At 29.3% G+C, this 25,426-nt stretch overlaps 3 protein-coding genes across 3 annotated transcripts; 1 reads left to right on the top strand and 2 right to left on the bottom strand.

The window, feature by feature from the left end:
- Window positions 1-4,334: 4,334 nt before the first annotated feature.
- Window positions 4,335-4,922, top strand: LOC146946743 (uncharacterized). Its single transcript, XM_085748298.1, has 2 exons — window positions 4,335-4,641; window positions 4,719-4,922. Exons 1-2 carry the CDS (start codon window positions 4,426-4,428, stop codon window positions 4,920-4,922), a joined length of 420 nt encoding a protein of 139 aa, XP_085604424.1. The 5' UTR covers window positions 4,335-4,425.
- Window positions 4,923-5,449: 527 nt separating this feature from the next.
- LOC146946742 (uncharacterized) lies at window positions 5,450-6,748 on the bottom strand. Its single transcript, XM_085748297.1, has 3 exons — window positions 6,683-6,748; window positions 5,997-6,590; window positions 5,450-5,916 (listed from the first exon to the last, which is right to left on the bottom strand). Exons 1-3 carry the CDS (start codon window positions 6,746-6,748, stop codon window positions 5,647-5,649), a joined length of 930 nt encoding a protein of 309 aa, XP_085604423.1. The 3' UTR covers window positions 5,450-5,646.
- Window positions 6,749-10,056: 3,308 nt separating this feature from the next.
- Window positions 10,057-11,251, bottom strand: LOC146946741 (uncharacterized). Its single transcript, XM_085744655.1, has 2 exons — window positions 10,572-11,251; window positions 10,057-10,470 (listed from the first exon to the last, which is right to left on the bottom strand). Exons 1-2 carry the CDS (start codon window positions 11,088-11,090, stop codon window positions 10,201-10,203), a joined length of 789 nt encoding a protein of 262 aa, XP_085600781.1. The 5' UTR covers window positions 11,091-11,251; the 3' UTR covers window positions 10,057-10,200.
- Window positions 11,252-25,426: the final 14,175 nt, after the last annotated feature.

Raw genomic sequence — 25,426 nt, 5'->3', positions numbered from 1 at the left:
CGTTGAATGTTTAATTTTAGGAATCTTAAGTATTTGAAATCATTACGATATTTTTCACAATGACGATTGAGGATCGGACATGTTTATTTTATGAAATATTTTTGAAGTATTTTCCGCATTCTGAAATATGACGTATTATTTATTATTCGAATGAATGATTGATGAGTATGTGTAACATCCTTTTTGTTTAAATATATTCGCATTATTTATTAAATCAACGTTGGAAATCAGGGTGTTACAGGACGGGTTACAAGCTTTTGTGGGTCGGGCTAAAAAGCCCTGAAAATTCGGCTTGAAATTTTCAGTTCCAAGCCCTACATGGTATTCGTGTTGGTGAGCCGGCCCATACGGGCTAACCAATTTTGACAGCTCTCATGAACAAAAAAAATAAATAAATGATTTCACACTCAATAATAGAATAAGTATTTTTGTAAAAAAATATTTATTTATATACAAGTTCTAGTTCATCCGGAGAAAACGTCAAAATTGTTAAATTGGTCGTTTAGATGAGAATTTTAATGCTGACTTCTCTCTTCATATGTGTTATCTAATGACTATCGTCATTTTGTCTTTACATCAAGAAGAAGTCCTCGTGAGCTTAGCTCAGTTGGTAGGGACGATGCATAAAATATGCAAGGTCTGAGGTTTAAACCCCAGCCACCACCAAAAAAAAAAAGAAGAAGAAGAATGAAAAATTTAATTTGAATCTTATCTTCACAAGAAGTGGTTTTAATAATTCAAAGTTTGATTATGAGATAAATAAAGCATAGAAAAAGTTTCAATCTAGATTCAAAGCCATGTTTTGTTTAGAACAAATATTCAATATTTTTTTTTATTATTTAATAAATCACCACAATAGGGAATGATTTTTTTTTTTATCTTTCATTTTTTTCTCAAAAGAATAGTATTGTTTTACCAATTTACACTTTTAGTCAACTATTTTAATTTTCTTTCCATTTAATTTTAAATTATGTTTTACATGTTCCCATTGCAACTACCCCATCTTTAAAATCTTTGCACTTTATTTAAACCTTAAAAACCATTGCACTTCTTATCATTTTAATCTAAAACTTGAGTAATGGAATTTCATTTTCAACTTTTCTTGGTGGTTTTCTTATTGTTTCACTCAACAACCTTTTGTGCATATGATTACTTAATGTTATCACAACAATGGCCAAATACTCTTTGTACTTCACCAAGTACAAAAAAAAATCCATGCAAATCGTCTTATCAGCATGGAGTAACAGACTTTCTAATCCATGGTTTGTGGCCCCAGAATCACACTGGGCCACAACCAGAAAATTGCAAAGGCCCCAAAATTATTCAAACGCTACCTGCAACCGTGAGTGTCTTTAAATTCTAAATTCTCATTATATTAATTATTGTTACTATTTCACTCAAATATAATTAAAATGATCTTTTTTATCTTATTTTGTAACATCAGATTCCTGCTCAATTGAATACTGATCTGGACTCTGCATGGCCAAATCTATTAACGCCCCCAAACGTTAAATTTTGGCAACATGAATGGACAAAACATGGTACCTGTTCATTTGAAACGGACCCATGGGCTTATTTTGACCTAGCTTTGCAGATTCGAAAGAGGATAAATCTAGATGCTACTCTAAAAGCAGCCAAAATTGTCCCAGATAATAAACATGCTTATGCAATGGCCGACTTTAACAGTACAATATTTGCTAGTCTCCAAGCATATCCAGAACTTATGTGTGAGAAACGTAAACGAGGTATAATACATCTTTTAGAAATACGAGTTTGTCTAGACGGAACTGGAGCTTCTTATAAAAATTGTACTGGTTCTTCAAATAGTTGTGGCAACCAACCAACAAAGAAAAATATAATATTCACAATGTGATGTAATTTGATGTCACCCCGCCATCAAATAAAACTAAGTACTTATAATAAATAAATAATGACTGGGATTGTTTTGAGATATTACTTTCTTTTCTTTGGTGCTAGTTATTCAATATTTATACCTGGAAAATGGATACCTTTACAAATTTTAGTTAAGTCAAAAGCTATCACAATGTGTATTTTTGATATATCATCACTCCTTTTTATACTCGTATCCATTTATACTAGTGCTGTACCCGTGCATACGCACGGGTTGCGCCGTTGGCGCATATTTTTTTGCCAATGTTTATATTTTTATTGGGGAGACTACTAATAAAAGTAAATTTGTTTTGTATATGGACAAATATTTTTAAAAAAACCATTATTTCAGGCAATTAAAAATAGAACTTGTATAAATTTTTTCACGGTTATGTGTTTATAAAGTTTTATACTCCCTCCGTTTTGGAATAACTGACTCATTTTCTAAAAAAAAGTGTCCCAAAATAACTGACCCATTTCAATTTTCAATACAACTTTCATCATTCCGAATACAATATAACACTAAATAATACTACTTTTATCATTCCCAATACAATATATTTCACTTTCCCCTTTATTTATACTTTTTTTGTTAATATGTGTGAAAAACAAAATTTTGTCAATTAAATTGGGACGGAGGTAGTATAATTTTTTATGATATAACTTGTATAAATTTTTAAAAATATTTTAAAAATAGAACTGGTTAGGGTACTTAGCATGGATGTAGCAGTTGTGACTGTATGTAATAGAGTTACCAGGAATATGTCCGACATGCATATAAAGTATAGGTTCTTTATATAAATTTCTCTAAAAAACAGTGATATGGAGTATGTATAGTACTTAGCATTTTTAACATATAGTGCAAACATAAAGCTGGAAGAATCACACTTACTTGTTAATAGGACATATAGTTATAAATAATATATAGTATTTGTTATAAATAATTTTATTTAGATACAGTAAGAAGTTGAATAAAATGAAATTTGACGTAATACAAATAAATATTGAGAGGATATTATTATTAAAACAGTGTTTAAATATGTAATTAAATCAAGAGGACATAGTTACAATTAAGTACGCCGAAGAAGTTATAATAAAATTAAAATTGCAACATAAATATTAATACAAATAATGATATTAGACAAATTTAATAACGTCTACTAAATTTGCAAACAGAAACAATGTTTTTTGCCATAATAGAGTCACACTTAAACTCTAGTATGCTTTCTGGATAAATGCGATTTGTCAAGCAAAATGATTTCCATCCACGGCCAATGGTCACAGTTGTTGAATTACTTGTAGGATCGTTTTTGAATATCAATTTGCAAACAGTGATAGTGTTTGAACCTCCACATAATCTTAGATACTGATGGTTTTTGACTTGTAGAAAATTACCAAGGTCAGCAGGTAAGATCTAAAATGCAAATAATTTAATAAGGAATATGAAAAATTTTATTAAAATTATATGGAAAGATAGAAATATACCAATTTTGAACTAATTGGATCTTTGTTTGGCATGTCGACTGCAAATGTAACATCTTTGAGACAGGAAGTAGTCAATCTATGGTAGCGTGGATATTCATTTGTTGGCGTAGACCCATTGAAAAACTGGATTTGGAGTACACTATTTCCTAAATATGTGTAAGACATTAGTGGATTTGTTGTGATTTGATAAAAATCTCTGAATTGGTGCCAACCTTGTGTAAGTATTGGCATTAGCATACATTTGTTGAATTCAACTTCATGACTATTTCCATAACCATCTATCAAGGTCCAATAATCTTGAAGCTCATCATAAATTTCAGAAATAGTTATGGGATCTAATTCACAAATTATCTGTGATATAATTGCAAATTATTAGCAAAATTAAATATAATAATGGTCAAAAAAATATAGTAGTAAATGTAATAATACCTCTGTGCAGACTGCTATGAAAAATGGTCGGTTAGACTCGGATGTCATCAATGGAGCTATGCTGCAATTTACCGATCTTTGATTTGGTGGTAGTTCACTTATTGATGAAGAACTGGATTCCATAGTTTATGATAAATATGTTATGTTTTTTGAGATGTATGGAAACATTACATACATATCATGTATTTATAGTATATTATTTATTAAATTTTATAAAAAAATGGATGTTAGTTTTGTTTTATGCATTTTGTCATTCTTGTTTGATTGAAAAGTCAGACCATATTGTTTACTTTCCGTACGTTTTGCATGAGTGAATGTGGCAAAGTGTCTACATCATATGTCTATCTTTCATTCAAATTTATGAGCATGCAGTTGAATAGTGTTCGGTCTAGACATGTTTATTTAATAGTGCTATATAATAGCTAAATTGTTTAAGTAATAGGGGTGAGAATAAAAAAAAACTAATGTGGCTATTGTACAATTATTGATTGGGCCTTGTAGTAGTGGGTCAATAGAGAATAATATTTGACCCGGTTTATTTGGTATAAATAGCAACCTGCAAATATAATTATATGCTATATTGTGTTCCCAACATATTTATTTTGGTTTGTGTGGTTAAAAATGTCTTCTTCTAGGAAGTTAAACTTCAATCCATCTACCAGCAGTGCTGATAGCACAGACAAAGCTGCAGTTGAAGATGTGCTAGCTGACAAACCGACAGTTGAAATTGTTGACAATTATCGTGAGCCAGTTGAAGTGCCTCCATTCTTGAATGTTAAGAAAAACTCATGGGAGATCATTATCAATGAATCTCATATGCAACCAAATCACAAACTTGTAAGTTTTATTATTAGGTAGTTTATTCTCTATCTTTTATTGAATGAATTAAATAGCATTCTGTTGTTGAAATGCAGCGTCTTCCTCAGCATCTTACATATGAAGGTGTGTTGAGTTCTGATAAGAATATTATGCTGACTCAACTTGATCGAGATCAAGATGCAGTTGATTCATTTGGTTGTGTGGTTGTTGCTGAAGAAGAAAATCCTCATAAGAGATACATCTCTAGTGGGTGGCATGCATTTGTCAAGGCAAGTCAACTTGAAGTTGGTGATAGCTAAATTGAATTTTGTTTTTTTACACAAAGTAGCTAAATTGATTACATTATATATTTTAGGGAAAGTGATTAAATTATAAGCAAACAACTAAATTGAATAAATAATATATAAAAGTATATATAGTACAAATGATGTATTGAATGAAATGACAATTCAGTATGAAAAATGCATGTGAATATTTGGTGCAGTAATTACATGTACTGCAAACTTTGTAAATGAATCATGCAATAGTTGATGTGAATATTCATCTTTGTAGTGTAGTGTAAATGAGTTATAACTTGAAATGACAATTGCAAGGGACAAGTACATGTTTTTATATTTTGTAGTTTTAGGCAAAAGAATACTGAAAGGAATGACACAAGTACGAATCTTGTCCATTCCAATCTTTCAACGAAAAAAAATTTCAAACTTTTGCATATAAAGTTGTGAAAGTGGGTGAATTACTAACTTTATCGATAATGAAATAAATTTATGACTGCATGTTTGATTTGTCAAAGATGAATATGTATTCATATTAAGAGATAAAGCAATTTAATTAAAGACACAGTGGATTATAGTAAAATAAAGTCATTACATGCCATATTGTTTGCATAAAGTAGGAAGAGAAATAAAAAACATTAAGAAAATTGTGCTAAACTTAAAGATGGTTTACCTACATTTACAACATACTTAGCAAAACAAACATAAGAAGGGCCCATCACAGATGAGTCTATCCTGACAGTCCAGCTCAATCAGATCTTGGTGGGTGAACATCTCTTAAAACTCCAACATGAAGCCGTGTAGGAGGATCCTCCAATCCAAACAGCAGCTGGTCTCCAATGTTCAAGTTCATGTTGTTCACAAACGAATACCAACCTCTACCTATGAAGTATTCAGGAGGAGACCTAGTGGATGCCTTAATTTTGCAAACAGCAGTTTCATTAGTTTGATCGTTTATCAGTGCAATATCCATATTAGCAACCAAATTTGCAGAGCTTGCCACCCATTTGGGAAAGTGCTACAATTAAACAAATGCAAGTTTATAATGTCATATATTATAAATATTATCACATCATAATTTTGAGCACATTGACTTACCAAAACACTTCGACCATGGGCCACAGCATCTGAAACATCGATATACCACTCGAATGGATGACCTTCGTCTTCATCATCATCCTCTTCTTCCTCTCCATCAGTTTCCTCTTCTTCCTCAGTTTCCTCGCCTTCTTCGACAGCTTCTTCATTATCTGCATGACGTGCTTTATTTATAGCTTCCGCTAATCCCATCCACCTCATTGCAAAACCAATTGGAATGAAGCACCTTCCACCCTTTTGTATTTTAGAAATAAATTGAGGCTGAACTTCATAATTTGGATTGGCCAATTTCATAGCATGATCATTTTGTGGATTGTGAAATCCATAGTAAGGGATATCTCTCCCTTCATCATCGATAATCCTCATGTTAAACTGATTAAATGCAGGCTGGTAATCTAGTATAACTTTTTGTGGTTGATCAAAACCACAATGGTAGGAAATCACATTACCAGCATGAATAGTGAATTCAGTTAGGATGGTCGTTGTATCGATTTCAAAGAAGTTATCAGCCGGGTCTTTGATGGATCCAATTTTGTTCAAAGCAATGACATCTTTCCAATTCGTTACAAATGGTTGCAAAATTTCAATTGTGTCCTGTAAAGAATTTAATGATAAAAGACAGGGTCAAAAAATATAGAATTGTATGGGTATGTATAAATAAATAAAACTGTTAGTAGAATAATAACCTGATTTGGATGGACGATTGTTTCAAACGCTGTTGGACCCCTAGATGAATTTCCTGCTCCTTCCATTCTGTTATAAAAAATGGTGATATTGTTATATGAAAATATATTAATTGTACTGCATATGAGTGAAAATATACTAAGTTTGATTTATGGTATATGACTGAAATATGTAATATAATTGAATTGTTATAAGTATGATACATTACTGAAAATGTAAGATGAATAAAATGACACTAACTATAATATATTAAAAAAATAATTGCAGACAAAAGGTTAATAAATTGAAGGAAAATATGTTAATCATGGAGATTATATAAAAAAAAAGAAGTAAAAAACTGTAGTATCTAAAAAGATCATTACGAACATGGATCTGAAAATAATTTTTAGAAAATACTAACAGCTTCTGTACGAAATATTATGGAATTATTCTTATATCGGATGAATAATTTAAATAATGATATTATCTTAGTTATACTATTACTAATTAATCAAATTATATTATACTAAACATGTTAGTATGAGCTTAGCATTAATATATGCATATATCCAGATGTAATTATCCAACAGGTTTCTATAAGAAATGCATACAAATTAAAGATTGTGGTGTTTTGTTGTTGAATAAGCTGACATATTTTAATGTAAAAATGGACAAAGAATATATTTTAATGTAAAGCTGACAGATTTGTGATAAAAGATGTTTGGGATAAAAAAAGAAATTTGTACCTGAATGAAGAATTGGTAGGGCCAAAGATGCAAATCTGGTATGCCTTCTGGTGAAAAAGACTCGACGGCGCAAATGTAAACCCTAAAAGAAGTATATGCAGTTTTGAAGATATGGATCGGGTTGGAAAAAATGGATAGACACCGAATTATATGGGCTTTTGTAATGGGCTTCAATTGATTGTGGTATCAATTATCTTTTTGCTATTTGTATCATGCTTTTACTATTTATTGTAAATAATTATAAACTGAAATTGATGCATTGTTTGTGTAATATTTTGATTATATAAAATTACATTGGTGTTGTGTTATTAGATTATTATGTCCCTTATGGTTATGTGATTATGTCCCTTATGGTTATGTGATAGTGAAATATGTAAAAAAAATAGAAGTATTTTTAAAAATAGATTATAAAGTACAACATTGAAAGTGAGAAGTTATTGTTGTACTTGGTTCTTCTTGCTTCTCAACTGCGATCGTAAGGATAATCATCAGTAGCTGCATCAATTATTTTAAAAAAATTTCAAAAGAAAATGTGTATAAATTTTTTCACGGTTATGCGTTTATAAAATTTATATCATATCTCACTGAATGTATATTAAATATTTTTACAGTGACTTAATCAACATATTAATGATTACTGTCGTTGATAATCAATATTTTTTTATATAAGAAGTTAACGCATTTCCTACAAAGTTCCAACATAAATTTATACATAAAGTAATTCACATACTTCAATGAGATACCAATTAATATCTAAACAATGATATATTCTAAATATCATGATTGGATATAAAGTCCGTCTATGATATATGTAATTGATTTATATTCCATATCCACTTATGTTGAATTCTATTTGTAGAATATTTTGATGTTGGAGATCCTTATTGTATTTGTCAACAATAATGTGGAGCTGAAAAGTGGTATTTAGAAAGGAAACAAAAATCTACGGCTACATCAACACCCTTAATTCAACTGTGTTGCGGGAATGAAAAAGTCCAACTTGCTCTTCTAAGACATAATAGACTAAGGAAAAAAAATTTGAATTCAGTAGAATCTCAAATTAAGGTGGAAATTGCATTAAATCATTAACGTAACAAACAAAAGAGAACTCAAATAAAACAATGTTTTCATCATGACATAGAATTATTCGAGTTGTGACAACGATACCACTATATAGTGTTAATTGTTTGAAGCTGATGTTGATATTTGCTAAACATGGCATGAAGTGAGACTGCAGTCCTTTGTGAATTTGAATCTAATTATTCCTGGAATAAAATTATTTGCTTTGCATAAGCTGTTCCAATCCTGTCCTAATTTCACTGTGGGATGTTCATCTTTATGAAGGAGGACATTAATAATATAGCAATGTCCATTATCAGTGCAGCATTTTAGTTCATCATATGAAAATTGTTCGAGGAAGCATCCAAACTTTGTAGGGAGAACCTATAAAAAATACAATGATTCATTATTAGTCGATAGACTTAAATAGAAGGTAGATATATTAATATTGAAGAAAACTATTATTATAGTAAATAGGAGATGTTATAATAACCATTGTAGGTTGGTTTAAGTTGGAATGAAGGATATCAGTATCAAAAAAGAATGTTTCAACTGGATCCAGACTTCGACTATGACATTTTGGATATGTTGTAGGATCTTGAAGTAATTTGTAGGTTGATACTGCAAATATATTTTTCCCATAATAGGAAAAAATAATCAGAGCATTTGCAGGTAAATGGTTTCTTTGAATTAATTCTTTCCAACCTTTTGTGATTGTTGGAAAAATTATAGAATTGTTGAACTTGAGTTCATTCACTTCAGCTCCCTTATTGATAACATACCATGTTGTTGTTAATTGGTCATAGTATTTTTCAATAAAATCAGGATCTATTTCTGCGATTTCCTGGATAAGTTGAAATAGGAAAAAATAATAGTTAAGGACGAATTGGAAAATAGACAAAATTATTTGTAATCATATAGGTCATAGCTATGATTGGAAAATATTGGATAGGAATCTTACCTGAGAACAAAAATTGACAGCTGAAAATTGATGAATAGGTACTGTTTCCAGTAGCTTTAGAAATGAAGACATAAGGAAAACTTTGTTTGAAAGATTTAGGTTAGATGTATATAATGCTAATGCTATGTAATATTAAATAGGTAAAGCAACTGGCAGTTAAATGTGGATTCAACAACAATGAATGCAGTAAGGGTTGGTTGTAGAAGTAAAGACAAAGTAAATGGTATGGTTGGATTGCTAATAAAAATAAATGGAAAAGATTGAAGTGTGATATGTTGGTAACAATTGAATGCACTTATATTATGATGCAGGTAAAATTGTACTTGAACGACTACCTAATATTGAATAATATAAACCTAAGATTGAAGTAGTTGTAGCGTGTAAATATTAAAATATTTGATATAAGCAGTAAATGCCATTTTATGGGCTTCATTGTATAGATAAACTACAATATATATACCATTTATAATGTCAAGTTATATAAATGTCATGTAATATAAAGTCAGGGTTAAAATAGTACAGTATATGATAACTATGTTATAACATGTGATGTAGTTTACTATTACATATAGTAGATAAAAGGATTGAAGGATAGGCACTTGATAGACAAAGTAGTTAAGGACCAAAGTCATAACACCAAAACTTGTATATTGGCACACATAGTTAATGTTTATCAGGTACAACTGTGGAATACAAAGTACATAGTTGGATCGTCAAGGTAGCTAATTAGGAATGTCAAAAGCATGATATAATATAATACATCATAGTTAAGAAGTTAATCTTCGACATCATGATGAGCATTCCTGATGACTCGAACATGAAGATTAAATGGTGGGTTATCCAGACCAAAGAAGAGCTGATCTTTAAGATTGAGGTTTAGATTTTTAGCAAGTTGATACCAGCCTAATCCTATGGAGTACTCAACAGGTTGCCTTGTGGACCTTTTGACATTGCATTGCATTCTACAATTAGTTTCCTCATTGATTAGAATCATATTATTCACATCTGATAACCTAGCATGTTTTCCAACCCATGCTGGGAAGTGCTGCAATAAAATATATATCAAAATTGTTATAACATGTTATAAACATATGAACATGGTGGAATAAACGCCAAGGTTATCAAGGTTAAAATCAATCATTTTACCAGAACAGAATTGCCTTCGGATGTAGCCTTGGACACATTTTGAAACCATTCGAAAGGATATTCAACATGATCTTGATGATCTAAATTTTCATCTTGTTGATTTGCTGGTTGTTCATTGAGAATAGGTTGCAAATTCATATGCTTCATGGCAAAACCTTTTGATATGAATCGTTTTCCATTCTTTCTGACCAAACCAACATAGATCGGATTGACATGTTTAGTAGGATCAGCCAGTTTAATTGCATGATAGTTAATAGGATTGTGAATTCCAAAATAAGGTATATCCTTTCCTTCATTGTCAATTATCCTCATGTTATAAACATTACCATCTGGTTGATAATCAAGAATGACTCTTTGTGGTTGATGAAAACCACAATATGTTGCAATAATGTCTCCAGCTCGAATAACACCTTCAGACAATATATTTGAAGTATCAATTTCAAAGAAATTATCACAGGGATCCTTGATTGACCCAAAAATATCCATCCCCAGCTGATATTTCCAATTGGCAATGAACATAGATGGTATTGATATCTCAGCCTGGAATGTAAAGGATTCAGTAAAGTACAATAGTAGTTTATTGGGAAAAATTAATTAAAGCTTGGATAAATATCTTGAAATAAAATACCTGGTCTGGTGTTATTATTGTTTCAAAGGATGTTGGAGGTATCGAAGAACTTCCTTCACCATGATCAAAATTTCTAAATATAACATTTATAGATTTACAAAAGGTTGTTAGTGTATTATTCGACAATCAGAATACATTAAATAAGCAATAAATTATAACTAACCTAAAGACAAATTCAGTAAATGTATGTTATCGTATCAGGATACAGGTTTGATGATTAGTATTAATAATTGATATTGAGTAAGTCAACCAATAAGAATCGAGCTATAGAAGAGTGATTTATTAAAAAACTGAACTCAAACAAACCTGTTTATAGCAGGGACCGTGGTTGATTTGTCCCAAATTGGGTATCTGAGTTGAAAGAATTAAAAACCCATGTAAGAGTGAATGAGTTTAAGTAAAGTTCAATGATTAAATAACATGAAGTTAACAATAAACTTACAGAGCAAAGTCGTTTCTGGAAAGTTTCGTAACATTACTGTAAAAAGATAAAAGATAAGACCATGTAAACCTTAAAATATGGCATAAGAACATATGTATAATACTATTCGAAATGAAATCTTATTCCCTGAAATAAGATGGTATGAAATGGTGTTTTGTAAGAAAGACAAACCTGCTTCCTGTAGGTAACATTGTTGAATTGATTGACTATGTTATCGGATGAGAATGACGAATTGAAACTGGAATCCTACCTTAATTAGAAGTTGTTATCGGATGTTAATGTCGAAAAGGGAAAGTGGAATCCTATCTTCATCAAAACTGGGCACATAAACATGGGAACTGGGTATGGGCTTGGAGCGGTTAAATCCATATGGGTGTGTTTTTGGGCTGGATTGTATTTCTTTAATGGAGCAACATTGCACAAGTTTGGTTTGTTAAATTATTATTTACACACTTATATTTCTTCTTACATTATAATACATATAATGTAAGAAGTTGGATTACATACCATATGAATTTAAAAGTCATTATCATATATCGTTATTGAAGATAACTATATATGATAAAAAATTTAAACAATATACATGTTGAAAACATTTAGTAATTTTATAAAACATAAAGCATAACGATTTTGTTATAAATATTAGAGGTTGCATGGGGAACAATTAATTGTAAAGTTCCATTGCTAGAATCCCACAAATACCATATCAATAAAAAATTAATTATCATACATGTTGAAAGTGGAGCTGTGACAATGATACAAAAAAGTAGTTTTACCATGGTTTTCTACGATTATATCTCACAAAAAAGTAGTTTTACCATGGTTTTCTACGATTATATGAGTAATTGAACTTATATGAAGTTGTTGAGCAAGTAATAGGAGGCAATTTTACCATGTTAAAGTTCTGTTTTTAATAAATTGAATGTAATTATAAGTTTCTCAATTTTATTAATTAGGTGAATTTTGTGAACAGTTTGCTTTTTGATTTAGGAAAACCTCGTACTAATAAAGGTGAGGAAAGAGAGAAAATTTCCAGTAAGAAATGTCATAGACATAATTGAGAAGTTTATAAATCTTCTAATAAGAAGAGACATAAACATAGAAAGAATTTTTCTAAAAATAAATTTAAAGATAAAAATCATAATAAGGATAATAGAAAAAGAAAAGCCAAAAATTTGGATGTAACTTGTCATAAATGTGGCAAAGTGGGTCATTATGCCAACCAATGTTGGACAAAAAAGGCTCTAAATAAATGGAAGATAATAATCTTCGCCTTTAATTAGAGAAGGTTCTTCTTATTAATTTTGATAGTGAACATGATAGTAATAATGATTCCTCAGATAATAAGGTCGAGGTTATTAATGAATCATCCTCAGATTAATTTGCTCTTGATTAATGCCACCTGACAGTATGGAATGCCTATCAATTTTTTTCCAGTGTTTATCATTTAATTCAGGAAATTAATTATACAATTTATTTGTTGTATATATGTAATATCTTTGGCGTTTGTTAATTTTCGATTGAGTAAATAGACTTAGTAAAACAAATTTTAAAGTGGAATTCCTATTAAATGAAAAATATAAAAATAAAATAAAAATTTCAGATAAACCATGGTTTTCAGCATTAGCTATATATAGTTGAGTTGTGACAATAATAAAATTATATAATAATTATATAAAATGATTATGCAGTCATTGTATTTTGTCTTTAAATAAATAAAACTTATAATTATGAGGAATTGATATTACATCAAGTTGTTGAGCAAGTAATAGGAGGCAATTTTACCATGTTAAAGTTCTGTTTTTAATAAATTGAATGTAATTATAAAACTGTTAATACTTAACATTGTATTTAACATTAAGCAAGAGCATTAGTATTTATATGGTATGTTATATCCGATATATGGCAAGACAATGTAAAATGCTACTTCATTAATGGACATACGAAAATGTGTCTGACACAACTTTATTCGAAAGAAAGCACAAAAACTAAAAATATAACAGAGATAACATTAGCCTAAAGTCCATCAACACAAAAGACACATACAACAAATATCATAATTAAAGATTGATATGGTAGGCAATTAAGGATTGTTCCTATAGACATGAACAAAAGGACTGTTTTTCCCATCGAAGAACTTGAAACGAATAGTGTCTCCAATCTGGAATGCATTGTTGTTACAGAATGTCTCCCAACCATTTTTTAACTTAGTATTCAGTGATTCATTGCTTTGGTATTCAATTTCAGCTGTAACAAACTCTTCATTCGGATTTGCATTGCACAGAAAAAGGTAATCGAAATCACTATCCCATAAGAAATCATTGAAGTCTGGTGGCAGAACCTGTAATTTGTAAAATTGGTTTTTGTTAAATTGGCGAAAAAGCACATAATTTGGTTAGAAAACAGGATCAAATATATGTGATTAGAATAAAATTATACCAATTCAGATCTCTCTGCCATCTGCAAATTAGTCAAAGTGATGTCAAAATAAAATGATTTGCGGTTCGGTAGTTTTGTGCTTCTGCTGTGGAAGGGAGGGAATTCATCAGTGGTATGAAGCGTCCTTCCAAGGGTTAGTATGAATCGGCTTTGCCCAACATAGTTTAGCAAGATTTGTCTGATGCCTTCGAAATGGTAAAAATCTCTGATGTCAGTCCATCCTGTAGTGAGTAAAGGGAGGATTCCTGAATTGTTGAAAGTTACATTATGATAGTTTCCATTAACATCTATCAGATTCCAAACTGGTTTCAAATCATCGAATTCTTCAAGAAATTTTGGGTTCACTTCGGCGAATTCCTGTACACATAATCAACATTTATAAACGAAGATGAATGCAATCGATAATATTATAAGTTTACAAACAGGGTATAGTATTGTATCAGATAAAAAACAGCAGTTAGTAAAGATGAATATATACAAAACCTGATCTGGAAGATGCACAGTTTCAAAACCTCCCAAAACTTGTCGTTTGAGTACAACACGATATCCAGCCATTTGAAGCGGAGAGAGTTGTGAAAGATGATTTGGTAGTATGTTAATGAGGGAATTAGAAAATTGTTTGGATGTGAAGATGGAATAATGCAAAGAGATGATTTATATAGAATGATATATATGAAGAGTAAACCCAATCTGCACGTGTGAGCTGGAATCAAACTTGGACCAGAATTCGCAGAGGAAATAGAATCAAAGGGTCGATCAATTAATGAATTTAATATATTGTTCCATTTGCTTTGAGATGTACCAACCGCTTTAGGCTGTATGCAATGTATCATACGTTACATGAAATTGGTAGGGTATACTCAGTAAGCAATGAATTATATGAGTTATGAATTAAATAAGAAAATAATAAAAATGTGGACTTTGCATATACCATGTAATAGGGATGAGAATGTATATGCATGTTTCGTTAATTTACTATAGACTTCATGTTGGGATATCCTTTATAATGTTATTATGAATGCATAAGAAGGCATAAAAATTTAAAAAGTGTGAGTTGGTTTTAAATAAATGTTTTGATTAATATAAAGTAGATAATGTATAGCATTCTAGTAAGATTTGTATTCAATCTGAAATATATTGATAATTTCAGAATTTTTTCAAGAATGCGTTCTAACTAATAGATTATCAATGGGGAGGCAACTCCAACTATTTCATTAAATTTTCAAGAAGCCTACTAATGATATAAATGAATTTTATTTATAAGATGTCAAAGACAACAGAGGCAAGTTACATTAAAGACATTGTTTATGAAATAAAAATGTTCCGCCATTATAGTACAATACTATTAGCTTGAATATACTTTAAAAACATGACATTTGTTTAAAGGATTTTCAATGGGGAATCTGAACCGAATAATATCATTTGCCTTGAAATTATTAGAGATTGAAAAAGATTTCCAGCCTAATGGAGAGTTTAGTTGAGTTTTCATTCCATCATCCATGTTATGGTTGACAACATCGAACAGGGTTACACAATCATTATCACTGCACAATGTAATTAGTTGATGAGGAAATCCTTGATTGATATAGTTGGAAAAATCTTCTGGTATAGTCTGTTGAAAAATAATATGTTAGTTAAATTTAGTATGTGTAAGAAAAAGATCAAAGAAAAATATAAAAGATAAAACGAAGGACGTAACTAAAGACATTTCATCCATTATAGTTTGAGATAGAGTGACATCAAAGTAAATTGCTATAGCAGGATCAACATTTCGACTATGGAAATCTGGTATTGATGATGAGGAGTTTAGTGTTTCGAAAGATTTGAATGCAAAAAAATTACTTCCATAGTAAGATAAGACAACATTAACATTATCAGGGAATTGATAATGCAATTTTAATTTGTTCCATCCTTTTGTTAACAGAGGATAATGGAAGTCTTGGTTGAACCTCACAGTATGGAATCCTTCATCATTCCATACACACCACTTGTTTCCTAACCGAGGAAAATAATTTTGTATAAAATCTGGATCAATCTCAGCATGTGTCTATTATAATGAAAAAAACAAAGCAGAGTTAGTTTTATAGACAAAAAATATCCATGCTTGGCATCAAAGAAGGAACGAATAATTAAGATGTTAAACCTGTGATTCAATTTGTGCAATATGAACGTAATAAATAGGCTTTGATAGAAGTAATTTTGTTATAGGTTCCATTTGAAAGATGAAGTATATTGTAAAAATTATGGCCTTACTGCTGTTATAACATAATGTCATATATATACATAGATATAAATATTTCATTCAGAACAGTTGTTGCAGTGAATAAAATAACAATTTGTTGCATAGTTGTATATATATAGCTAAGCAGATAAAGTTTAGCAATTTAAAAAAGTAGAGTAATTTCTTTTAACTAATTAAAAAAGGCAGTAATAAAAACATGTTATTGTTCACACACTTCAAAAGTACATATAACAAAAATTGAGAGTAAGCAATGGTTGTATTCAATTGGTGCTCTACATAGATTAAAGATTATTTGTATATTAAATTTCGTTGATAAATATAAATATAAACCGGATCAACGAAAAAAACCAAAAAGTATTATGCAAGCATAGGATTCCTGTAACATGCTTTAAATGGTCATAGATTTTATCATGAAGTTGTTAGAGTGTATGCCTAGTTGAAACAAAATATTGTATTTGAATATTAAACTAAACAATGTCCATATATTATAGGTTTAAATGTGTAATTGGTCCCTGCACTTTTAACAGATTTTGGTATTGGTCCCTGCACTTTTTTTTGTTTGGCATTGGTCCCTGCAATTTTTTTTGTTTGGCATTGGTCCCTGCACTTTGTAAAAATATTGGTATTGGTCCATGCACTTTGGAAAAATATTGGTATTGGTCCCAATCATTTCATGCCACGTGGCACCAATACCAATATTTTTTCAAAGTGCAGGGACCAATACCAATATTTTTACAAAGTGCAGGGACCAATGCCAAACAAAAAAAAGTGCAGGGACCAATGCCAATATTTTTACAAAGTGCATGGACCAATGCCAAACAAAAAAAAGTGCAGGGACCAATGCCAAAATCTGTTAAAAGTGCAGGGACCAATTACACATTTAAACTTATATTATAAGTCCTTGAAAAGTATAAACCGAACAAAAGTGAAGAAAGAAAAAATTAATATGTAAAAAGAAATAGTGGTGCTTTGAGTGATTGATAGTGATATTGGAATCAAGTAAGTGTTTTTGACTTGTTTAATCAATCAATAGTGGTGCTTTGAAAAGTTTGTTTACATATTTTATGTCAAATACTTCCCCGGATCCTTTAAGTTTCACATTTGTTTCAGATAATTCATTTCAGTCACCAAACGGTCATACTTAGAGGAGAAACTTGGATTAACAAAAGTGAAGGTATATAGCAAAAAATTTATTTTAAATACATGAATATTTGGTTACTGAATAATCTAATCTAAACAGGACAGGATGACTATATTATCTAATTTCAATAATAGTAAATAAAATAAATAAGAAGGTTGTAGACAGCAATAGACATGTAATAGGTGTTATTATCTATGTAGAATTTATGTATAGATTAGACAAAAGTAGATATGGGCTATATATCTTCACATGACTTATGGCAAGATACGGACAAATAAAATATCAAAAGATTCCCATGAGTATGTAAGGGAAATCAAAGAATGCAATGATAAGGGAAACTTGTGTACTTGAGAAAAAAAATGTGCCTGTTATATGGATTTGTGTTGGTCTTATCTCTTGTTGGGAAACAAAACATGCAACAAAGTATAGCATCATGAATATTCTCAAAATAAGTACAAATCAATTGCTTAATGTAGTTGACATGTCAATAGCTTTGTGTTTGATTTGGCATAAAAGAGTATCGAAGATATGAAAAAATCTGTACGGTTTAAAACAGGAAAGATTAGGATCATATATTGGAGGAAATACCCAAAAAAATAATGAGGAAGTATTGTACATTATGTTATATCCGTATAAGTTATTAGTTTTTAATAGAATTTAATTGATTTAATGGTCTCTGGATAAAATATTAGCAATTGTTGGATACATAATTATATTTTTATTGAAGGAATATTAGCAACTTTGTTTGTTGCAGTAACTCAGCATGATCACTATAATTGGAGGAATATATGGTTAAAATATGTGGGAGACATTTTTATTTCGTAACATAATTGGAGGAATATCAATAGAATTAATTTAATTTGTTAAAAGTATAAATTGTTGTAATGTTAAATGTGATTTATATGATATGTTGAATAAACAAATGGAAGTTTATTGGTATATATTTAATTCATTTGTCAATATAAGCAAATAAAACGCCCTTTCTTTGTCCAACAATATATTCAAAACATGCAACAAAGTATAGCATCATGAATATTCTCAAATTAAGTACAAATAATAAGTGTGCTTTTTTTTTATTTTTTTTCTTATAAATTTGCGACGGAGGGAGTATGTAATTAATTTATAATCTAAAAATGAAAGTAGAAAGTGAAATTGTAACCAAAAATGAGAAAAACTACAAATTATATAAAATGAGATGTCATTATAATGATAACCACTTCATTGAATATATAAAAAGACGAATTGTAGGTTTATATAGTTGGTTTGCAAAGTGTAGAGGAAGTTAGGTGATAAGCTATATTGAATAAGCTGTGGATTATTATAATGAATACATAGTATTAATGAAATGTCTTTAATTGATGGACTAAGTTAAAAAAAAAAACAATTTAAGCAAGTTGTTGAGAATTTAAAAGTATAACGATTGTTTTAAGTTGTATATAATAATATTAAATGTGATTTATATGATATGTTGAATAAACAAATGGAAGTTTATTGGTATATATTTCATTCATTTGTCAATATAAGCAAATAAAACGCACTTTCTTTGTCCAACAATATATTCAAAACATGCAACAAAGTATAGCATCATGAATATTCTCAAATTAAGTACAAATAATAAGTGTGCTTTTTTTATTTTTTTTCTTATAAATTTGCGACGGAGGGAGTATGTAATTAATTTATAATCTAAAAATGGAAGTAGAATGTGAAATTGTAAAAAAAAAATGAGAAAAACTACAAATTATATAAAATGAGATGTCATTATAATGATAACCACTTCATTGAATATATAAAAAGACGAATTGTAGGTTTATATAGTTGGTTTGCAAAGTGTAGAGGAAGTTAGGTGATAAGCTATATTGAGTAAGTTGTGGATTATTATAATGAATACATAGTATTAATGAAATGTCTTTAATTGATGGACTTGCTTAAAAAAAACAATTTAAGCAAGTTGTTGAGAATTTAAAAGTATAACGATTGTTTTAAGTTGTAGATAATAATATTATAACATATTGGTTATACTATTAGTTAGAGGAATAAGGTGAGTATATAACCATAAAACATTGTTATTTGTTTATAGATTAACAATCTGCAATAATAATATTATTTTAATTTTGTATATAATTATTTCTAATATATACTATTGTTTAAATTTGATATTGACATAAAAATTGTATCATTAGTCAATAGTATTTAATTGACTATCATTAAGTGGAGTACAAACATAGTATTGAATATTATAAACTACTATATTTAAATTAGTTTGAATAGATCTAGTGAGTATATTATTTTAAAATATGAGTTATTCCTTTGTTAACTATACGTCCTTTTTAATGTACGATGAGAAGTAGGATTACACTATAGCAAAGGATGGAAATTGAATCCATAATATTATTTCAATTGACTATGGTATATCTAGTTTTCTTATATTTGTTTGCTACATAATGACTATAAATCTATAGTTAATTATATGAATTAATGAAACAAATAATACTTACTATAAGGTATACAATAGTAAACAATTTCATTGGTACGGATGACTTATCACCTTGAGGCATAATGAAAATGGCATTATAATACATAACAAATTACATATAATTGTTCAACATTAAATTTGATATAGACATAATGGTAGATAGATCTAAACATATATGTCAGATACATACTATTGAACTTAAACACAAAAAGGAGTTAACATAACATATATATGAGACATAAACTAACACAATCTGATAAAATGGAAATAAAGAAAAGATGATAACTTCAACACAAAGATACTAATTGGCAGAGATTCATAAGCAAATCACATTTTTGCAACCATTATAAGATTTGAGATAATATGATGGACAAATCGAAACTTCAAAACATCTCATTCCTTAAATTTGTTCAATAGTGTAAACAAATTCCAGTCCTTCCCTAATTCAGTCCATGATTTGTTGCCTTTGTCTCTCTTCAGAACTTTGCAACTGAATTCAAATCCGTCAGGTCCAACAATTCGCACATAGTCATATCCAGTCCTTCTCACATAGTTTGCAAAATCAGTCTTCAGTGACTAAATAAAGTTGTAAAAATATGTTAGATTAGTCCTGTTTTATTTTAAATCTTCTATAATTAATTGGAATTTGTGCTTAAGTAAAATATAAAGAAACTTACTAATTTAAATTTTTCTGCAGAAAACTTGGTGAGTGTAACTTGAAATTCTCCCGCCTCAAGCCCACTGTATCGATAGCTATGATAAGTTGGTAATTCCAAAGGATTGAATTGACGTTCCCCTATATTAATACCAAATAGATTGTCTCCATGATATGTCAACAAAAGAAACTTGTTGCCATTGATACCAAAAAAAGGTCTCAACTCGTTCCATCCTTTTGTGATTAATGGATGATTGTAGTTTTGATTGAACTCTACATTCATGCAGCGGCCTCTGGTATCCATAATAGTTAAGGTGGCACCAAGTTGTGCAAAATGTTCTTGAACAACAGTTGGATCGATCTCACCATAAGGCTGCCATTGATTTGTGTATTAGAAATGAACAAAATCAATTTAGATGTTAGTTTATTGAATAATCAAAATATAGGATACATGGTCTAAAAGATGAATATATAAAAAGTATTTGAGAAAAAATAATTCATTTACCTCATCAATGATATGAGCAGTTAAAAAACATCCAAAGTTGATTGGTTGCCTTGTTGAATACATATTGCAATATTGAAGGGAGAAGGTTAAATTGAGAAAATCGAAAGTTTGAGAAGTAGATGGAGAATAAGCAGCTTTTTATAACCAAGCCACTGTTTAGTTGACATAAATATATTGATACTAAATTAAGGTTATATTGTAGATGGTTAAATTTGAGAACAATATATTAAAGTTATATTGTATATGTATTGGATACAATATTCTCTGAAAGAAGTATAAAATAAAGAAATAAAAATGTAAAATTTAACTTCAACGATTTGGATATTGTGGTAGAAAAACGTGTTGTTAATCATATTAATACTTGAAACCAACAAAAAAAAATCATATTAATAATAAATTTTTTATTAATAGTAAATAATCTACTAATGATTGATGATGATTTATCTTGTGACTGAAGTTGTGAAATGTAATTTATATGCGAATTTTGAAAGCATAAACGAATAATTATTTTACATGGATATTTTATATCAATATTCATTATATATTTTTTTAGGAAATAAATATTCTTTCTTATTTATACTAAATATTGAAATTTTGTACAATAACTTGTAAAGATAACCATTATCAGAGAATATATTAATATAACCTTATCATTGTGTTTTAATAGTGTTATATTTGACTAATTTGTTTAATAAGTATTAAATTGGAAATAAATGACATTTAAATTGAAAAAAGATATAAAAAAAATGGGTTAATGTTTATTACAATATATAATATATGTCGGTTGTAAAAATGGGAGTTAATCATTTTAAACCAAAATGATAGAATAGAAGTGATAAACATATCAATGCATTATCTGAATCGTTACATTTATGATTTTATTGTCTACTTAATCAAAACTACATGCAAAATTAAGACCATGTGAAATATTGAATGATGGATTGGACAAAAGTAAAGTAGGCATAAAACTTATAAGCAAATTTGACATGACTATGTCACTATGTCAAATCTTGTATCAGATGATGTCTCATAAAAATATATGGTTAAAGTATATGGGCAATGCCTATTCTAATTGATATTCCCTCTAGCATGTCTCTTCATTAGTTACATTGGAACTAAACAATCTGCTATACCTTAACTCTTCTTGAAATAAGAAGGAAAAAACTCTATAGTATGAGACAAATATAATATATTTAAAACAAATTGAACAACCCATATAATGAAGCTGTTACTTCCAGATTTAATTTCTTAAGACTTCTACCATAAAAGACAATGATAAATTCAGAAACTCTTGTTCATTATATGAGCCTTAGATAATATACTGATAAGTCATCAATTTTCCAGTGTAAAATCAATTGGGTTGTTCAATTAATAAAGCTCTCGACATATATGTAATCATACTGACAAATTTCAATCGCAAAGTACCATAATATTTGTTGTACTAATAAATACACAAATACATAAATATGTTAAGCTTAGTTATAACAAATATAAATTATAATAAGAATAAAAATTAAAGTTCACAAACTTGTTAATGACAAAAGCATTATGAATAATTCATTAATACATAGAGTTGTGCTAAACATCATTAATTGCAAATTGTAATTTTGTTTTTGATACAGGTTAGGTTAATCATATTTTACAGAAAGAATATACAATAGAAGTGGGATAATACTTCAGTGACATAATGTCACGGTGACATTATGTTACCAAAGTGCCACCCATAGAAGTGATAGACATGTGAATGGATTATTTTTGGCGTTATATTGATACTTTGATTTCTTTTATTAATGAAGACTAAATGTTACGTAAAAAATGATGGATTTATAAAAAAGACGAAATTGCAAATTATTTTAGCATTTTTGATTAGTATTTATGGGATATTTGTAATTTTCGGAAAAGAAAATAAGGAAAATAAAAATATTTAATTTTAATCTAAAAAAAATTATATAATGTTAAATATGATTACGATGTTATTTTGGTGGAAAAAAAGGACATTGACTATTTTACAAAAAGATTATACAATAGAAGTGATAGACATCTTAATGCATTCTCTCAAATGTTACATTTATATTTTGATTCCTTTTCACTTGCAAAATCAACTGTTAATTATAAAAAGATGAATTATACAAAAGTAAATAGACATAAGGCTACCATCATTATTTGGACATGACCATACCAAAGATTAGATTAGATCACATCTCATGAAAAGCAATGGTTTAAGATGAGTACAAACTTTTGTTGCATGCATATTGCTTAGTCCAATTGATCCTACCTATATCATGTCTATTCATATGTTAGATTGGAACTTTAACAATTGGAATATATTCCTTCATGTAAGAAATAAGAAGGAAAGACAGGTTGTGGTATGTGGTTAATTCAATGAAGTTGCAAATGGACTATTGAATTTAATAATTGTGCATGTATAACATGATTAAAATATAATGTAAACAAATTAGCATTTCTTCATCTTATGGTTTATGAATTGGAGCTATTATAAATTAGTGAACATTATATATAACTAATGTAAATTATAATCACAATACCAAGTACAATTCATAAACTTGTTAATGACATAGACATCATATAGCATTCCTTAATACATATATTTTGACTACTACATTTGATACAAAACTTGAACTTGCATAGGTAAATAAAAAGACATGCATATAACATAAAAAAAGATCAACAACTTAACTACCTTGCTAAATTGAGAGATATAACACTAATGGGAAATATAACAACATTACTTATATACCATACACAAACTACATAACTTGACGAAAATCGACGACGAAATTACATCTTGGTAACTTTGATCAGATTTGAACGATTATGATCGATAAATCGGAACTTCAAAACATCACCTTCCGCAAAGTCATTTACTGCAGCAACCAAATTCCAATCACTCCCAAACTCAGTCCATGATCTTTTGCCTTTGGTCCTCTTCAGAACAGTGCACCTTATTGCAATTCCTGATGGTCCATATATTCGCACAGAGCCACATCCTGTGTCTCTGACATAGTTTGCGAAATCTGTCTTCAATGTCTTAAAAAGTATTAACAATGCAACAAATCAGTACTTATAGTATGTAATTTACAAATAACGAATTTGAAATTGAAATGATATATAAATACAAACTTACTAATTTATATTTCTTGGCAGAAAAGGATGTGAGTGTAACTTGAAATGGGTCAGGCTCGAGTGCAACATTCCGATAGGTGTGATAAGGTGGTAAAATAAGGGATTGAGTTCCGTTGGCTGAGCTACATCTATAAGAAAACGATTGTTTCCATGATATGTGATTAAAAGTATTTTGTTGCCATCAAATCCCAAAAAAGATCTTAGTTCAGCCCATCCTTCAGTGATAAGTGGATGATAGTAGCTCAGGTTGAACTTGACAGTCATAATACGGCGTCTTCTATTCATAACAATAAAGTTAACTCCGAGTTCATGATAATGTTGTTGCACAAATTTTTGGTCGAGTTCACCATATGGCTGCAATTACATTTGTTAGAGTTGTTTAACATGATATGAGACATAATACATAAGTATTGATAAAGAAGATAAATGAATATTGAAGATTGAAGATTGGGAGGAAGATTTGGTAATGGTGTTACCTCATCAGAGATATGAGCAGTGAAGAAGCTAATATTTTTCCTTTGTTGAGTTCTTGAAGACATGTTGTTGTGTTGAAGAAAAGTTTTGGTTTGTAGAAATGTAAAGTTGTGGAAGTATATGGAAAATAAGGTGAATATATACCATAAAACCAATGATGGTGTTGCATACATTTGATTAATGTGTAGGTGAGGTGGATGGCTATTTGATAAACATATGTAAGGCAATAGTTTATGAACAATATCCAAATGCCAACTGTTAGTTATATTGACAGCACTAATCAATGGTATTGTGCTTATATTTGTTTACATTATACTGAAATTAGAAGGAAAAGGTTATATAATTTGAATAAGAATTGAAATATTTGAAATATATAGGTAGCTAATTAGATAATACAATATATTTGCACTCTTTGAATATTGGCGATGAGTCATGATCTGATTATATAAGAGGAAGCATGAGCTTGTAGTAGTGGTCTCTAATTACATAATACATAACATATGAAATCCTATGATAATACATAACACATGGTTATGTAATAACATCACTAAATTGTAATATATATTACAATAAAAGATAATAAGATGTTACAGATGCGTAACATTGGTGAACTACCTCAGAAATGGATATGCCTCATAATCTTGAAATGCAAGCTTGATGTCTGAGTATTTTAGGTGCTGCACATATTAGGCAAATTTAATTACCACATGCA

This window comes from Medicago sativa, chromosome 2, assembly GCF_051527215.1.
Source record: "Medicago sativa cultivar Bolivia chromosome 2, Bolivia_mono, whole genome shotgun sequence".
In the NCBI taxonomy this organism is placed as follows: domain Eukaryota; kingdom Viridiplantae; phylum Streptophyta; class Magnoliopsida; order Fabales; family Fabaceae; genus Medicago; species Medicago sativa.
This window is presented reverse-complemented; position numbering and strand designations above follow the sequence as displayed.

Coding starts and splice junctions, on each gene's coding strand:
- LOC146946742 (XM_085748297.1), bottom strand. CDS start 6,748: ATGGAAGGAGCAGGAAATTCATCTAGGGGTCCAACAGCGTTTGAAACA. Junction 6,591..6,682: donor CAATCGTCCATCCAAATCAG/GTTATTATTCTA, acceptor AATTCTTTACAG/GACACAATTGAAATTTTGCA. Junction 5,917..5,996: donor CCCATGGTCGAAGTGTTTTG/GTAAGTCAATGT, acceptor GTTTAATTGTAG/CACTTTCCCAAATGGGTGGC.
- LOC146946741 (XM_085744655.1), bottom strand. CDS start 11,090: ATGTTCATTGCCAATTGGAAATATCAGCTGGGGATGGATATTTTTGGG. Junction 10,471..10,571: donor CCGAAGGCAATTCTGTTCTG/GTAAAATGATTG, acceptor ATTTTATTGCAG/CACTTCCCAGCATGGGTTGG.
- LOC146946743 (XM_085748298.1), top strand. CDS start 4,426: ATGTCTTCTTCTAGGAAGTTAAACTTCAATCCATCTACCAGCAGTGCT. Junction 4,642..4,718: donor TGCAACCAAATCACAAACTT/GTAAGTTTTATT, acceptor GTTGAAATGCAG/CGTCTTCCTCAGCATCTTAC.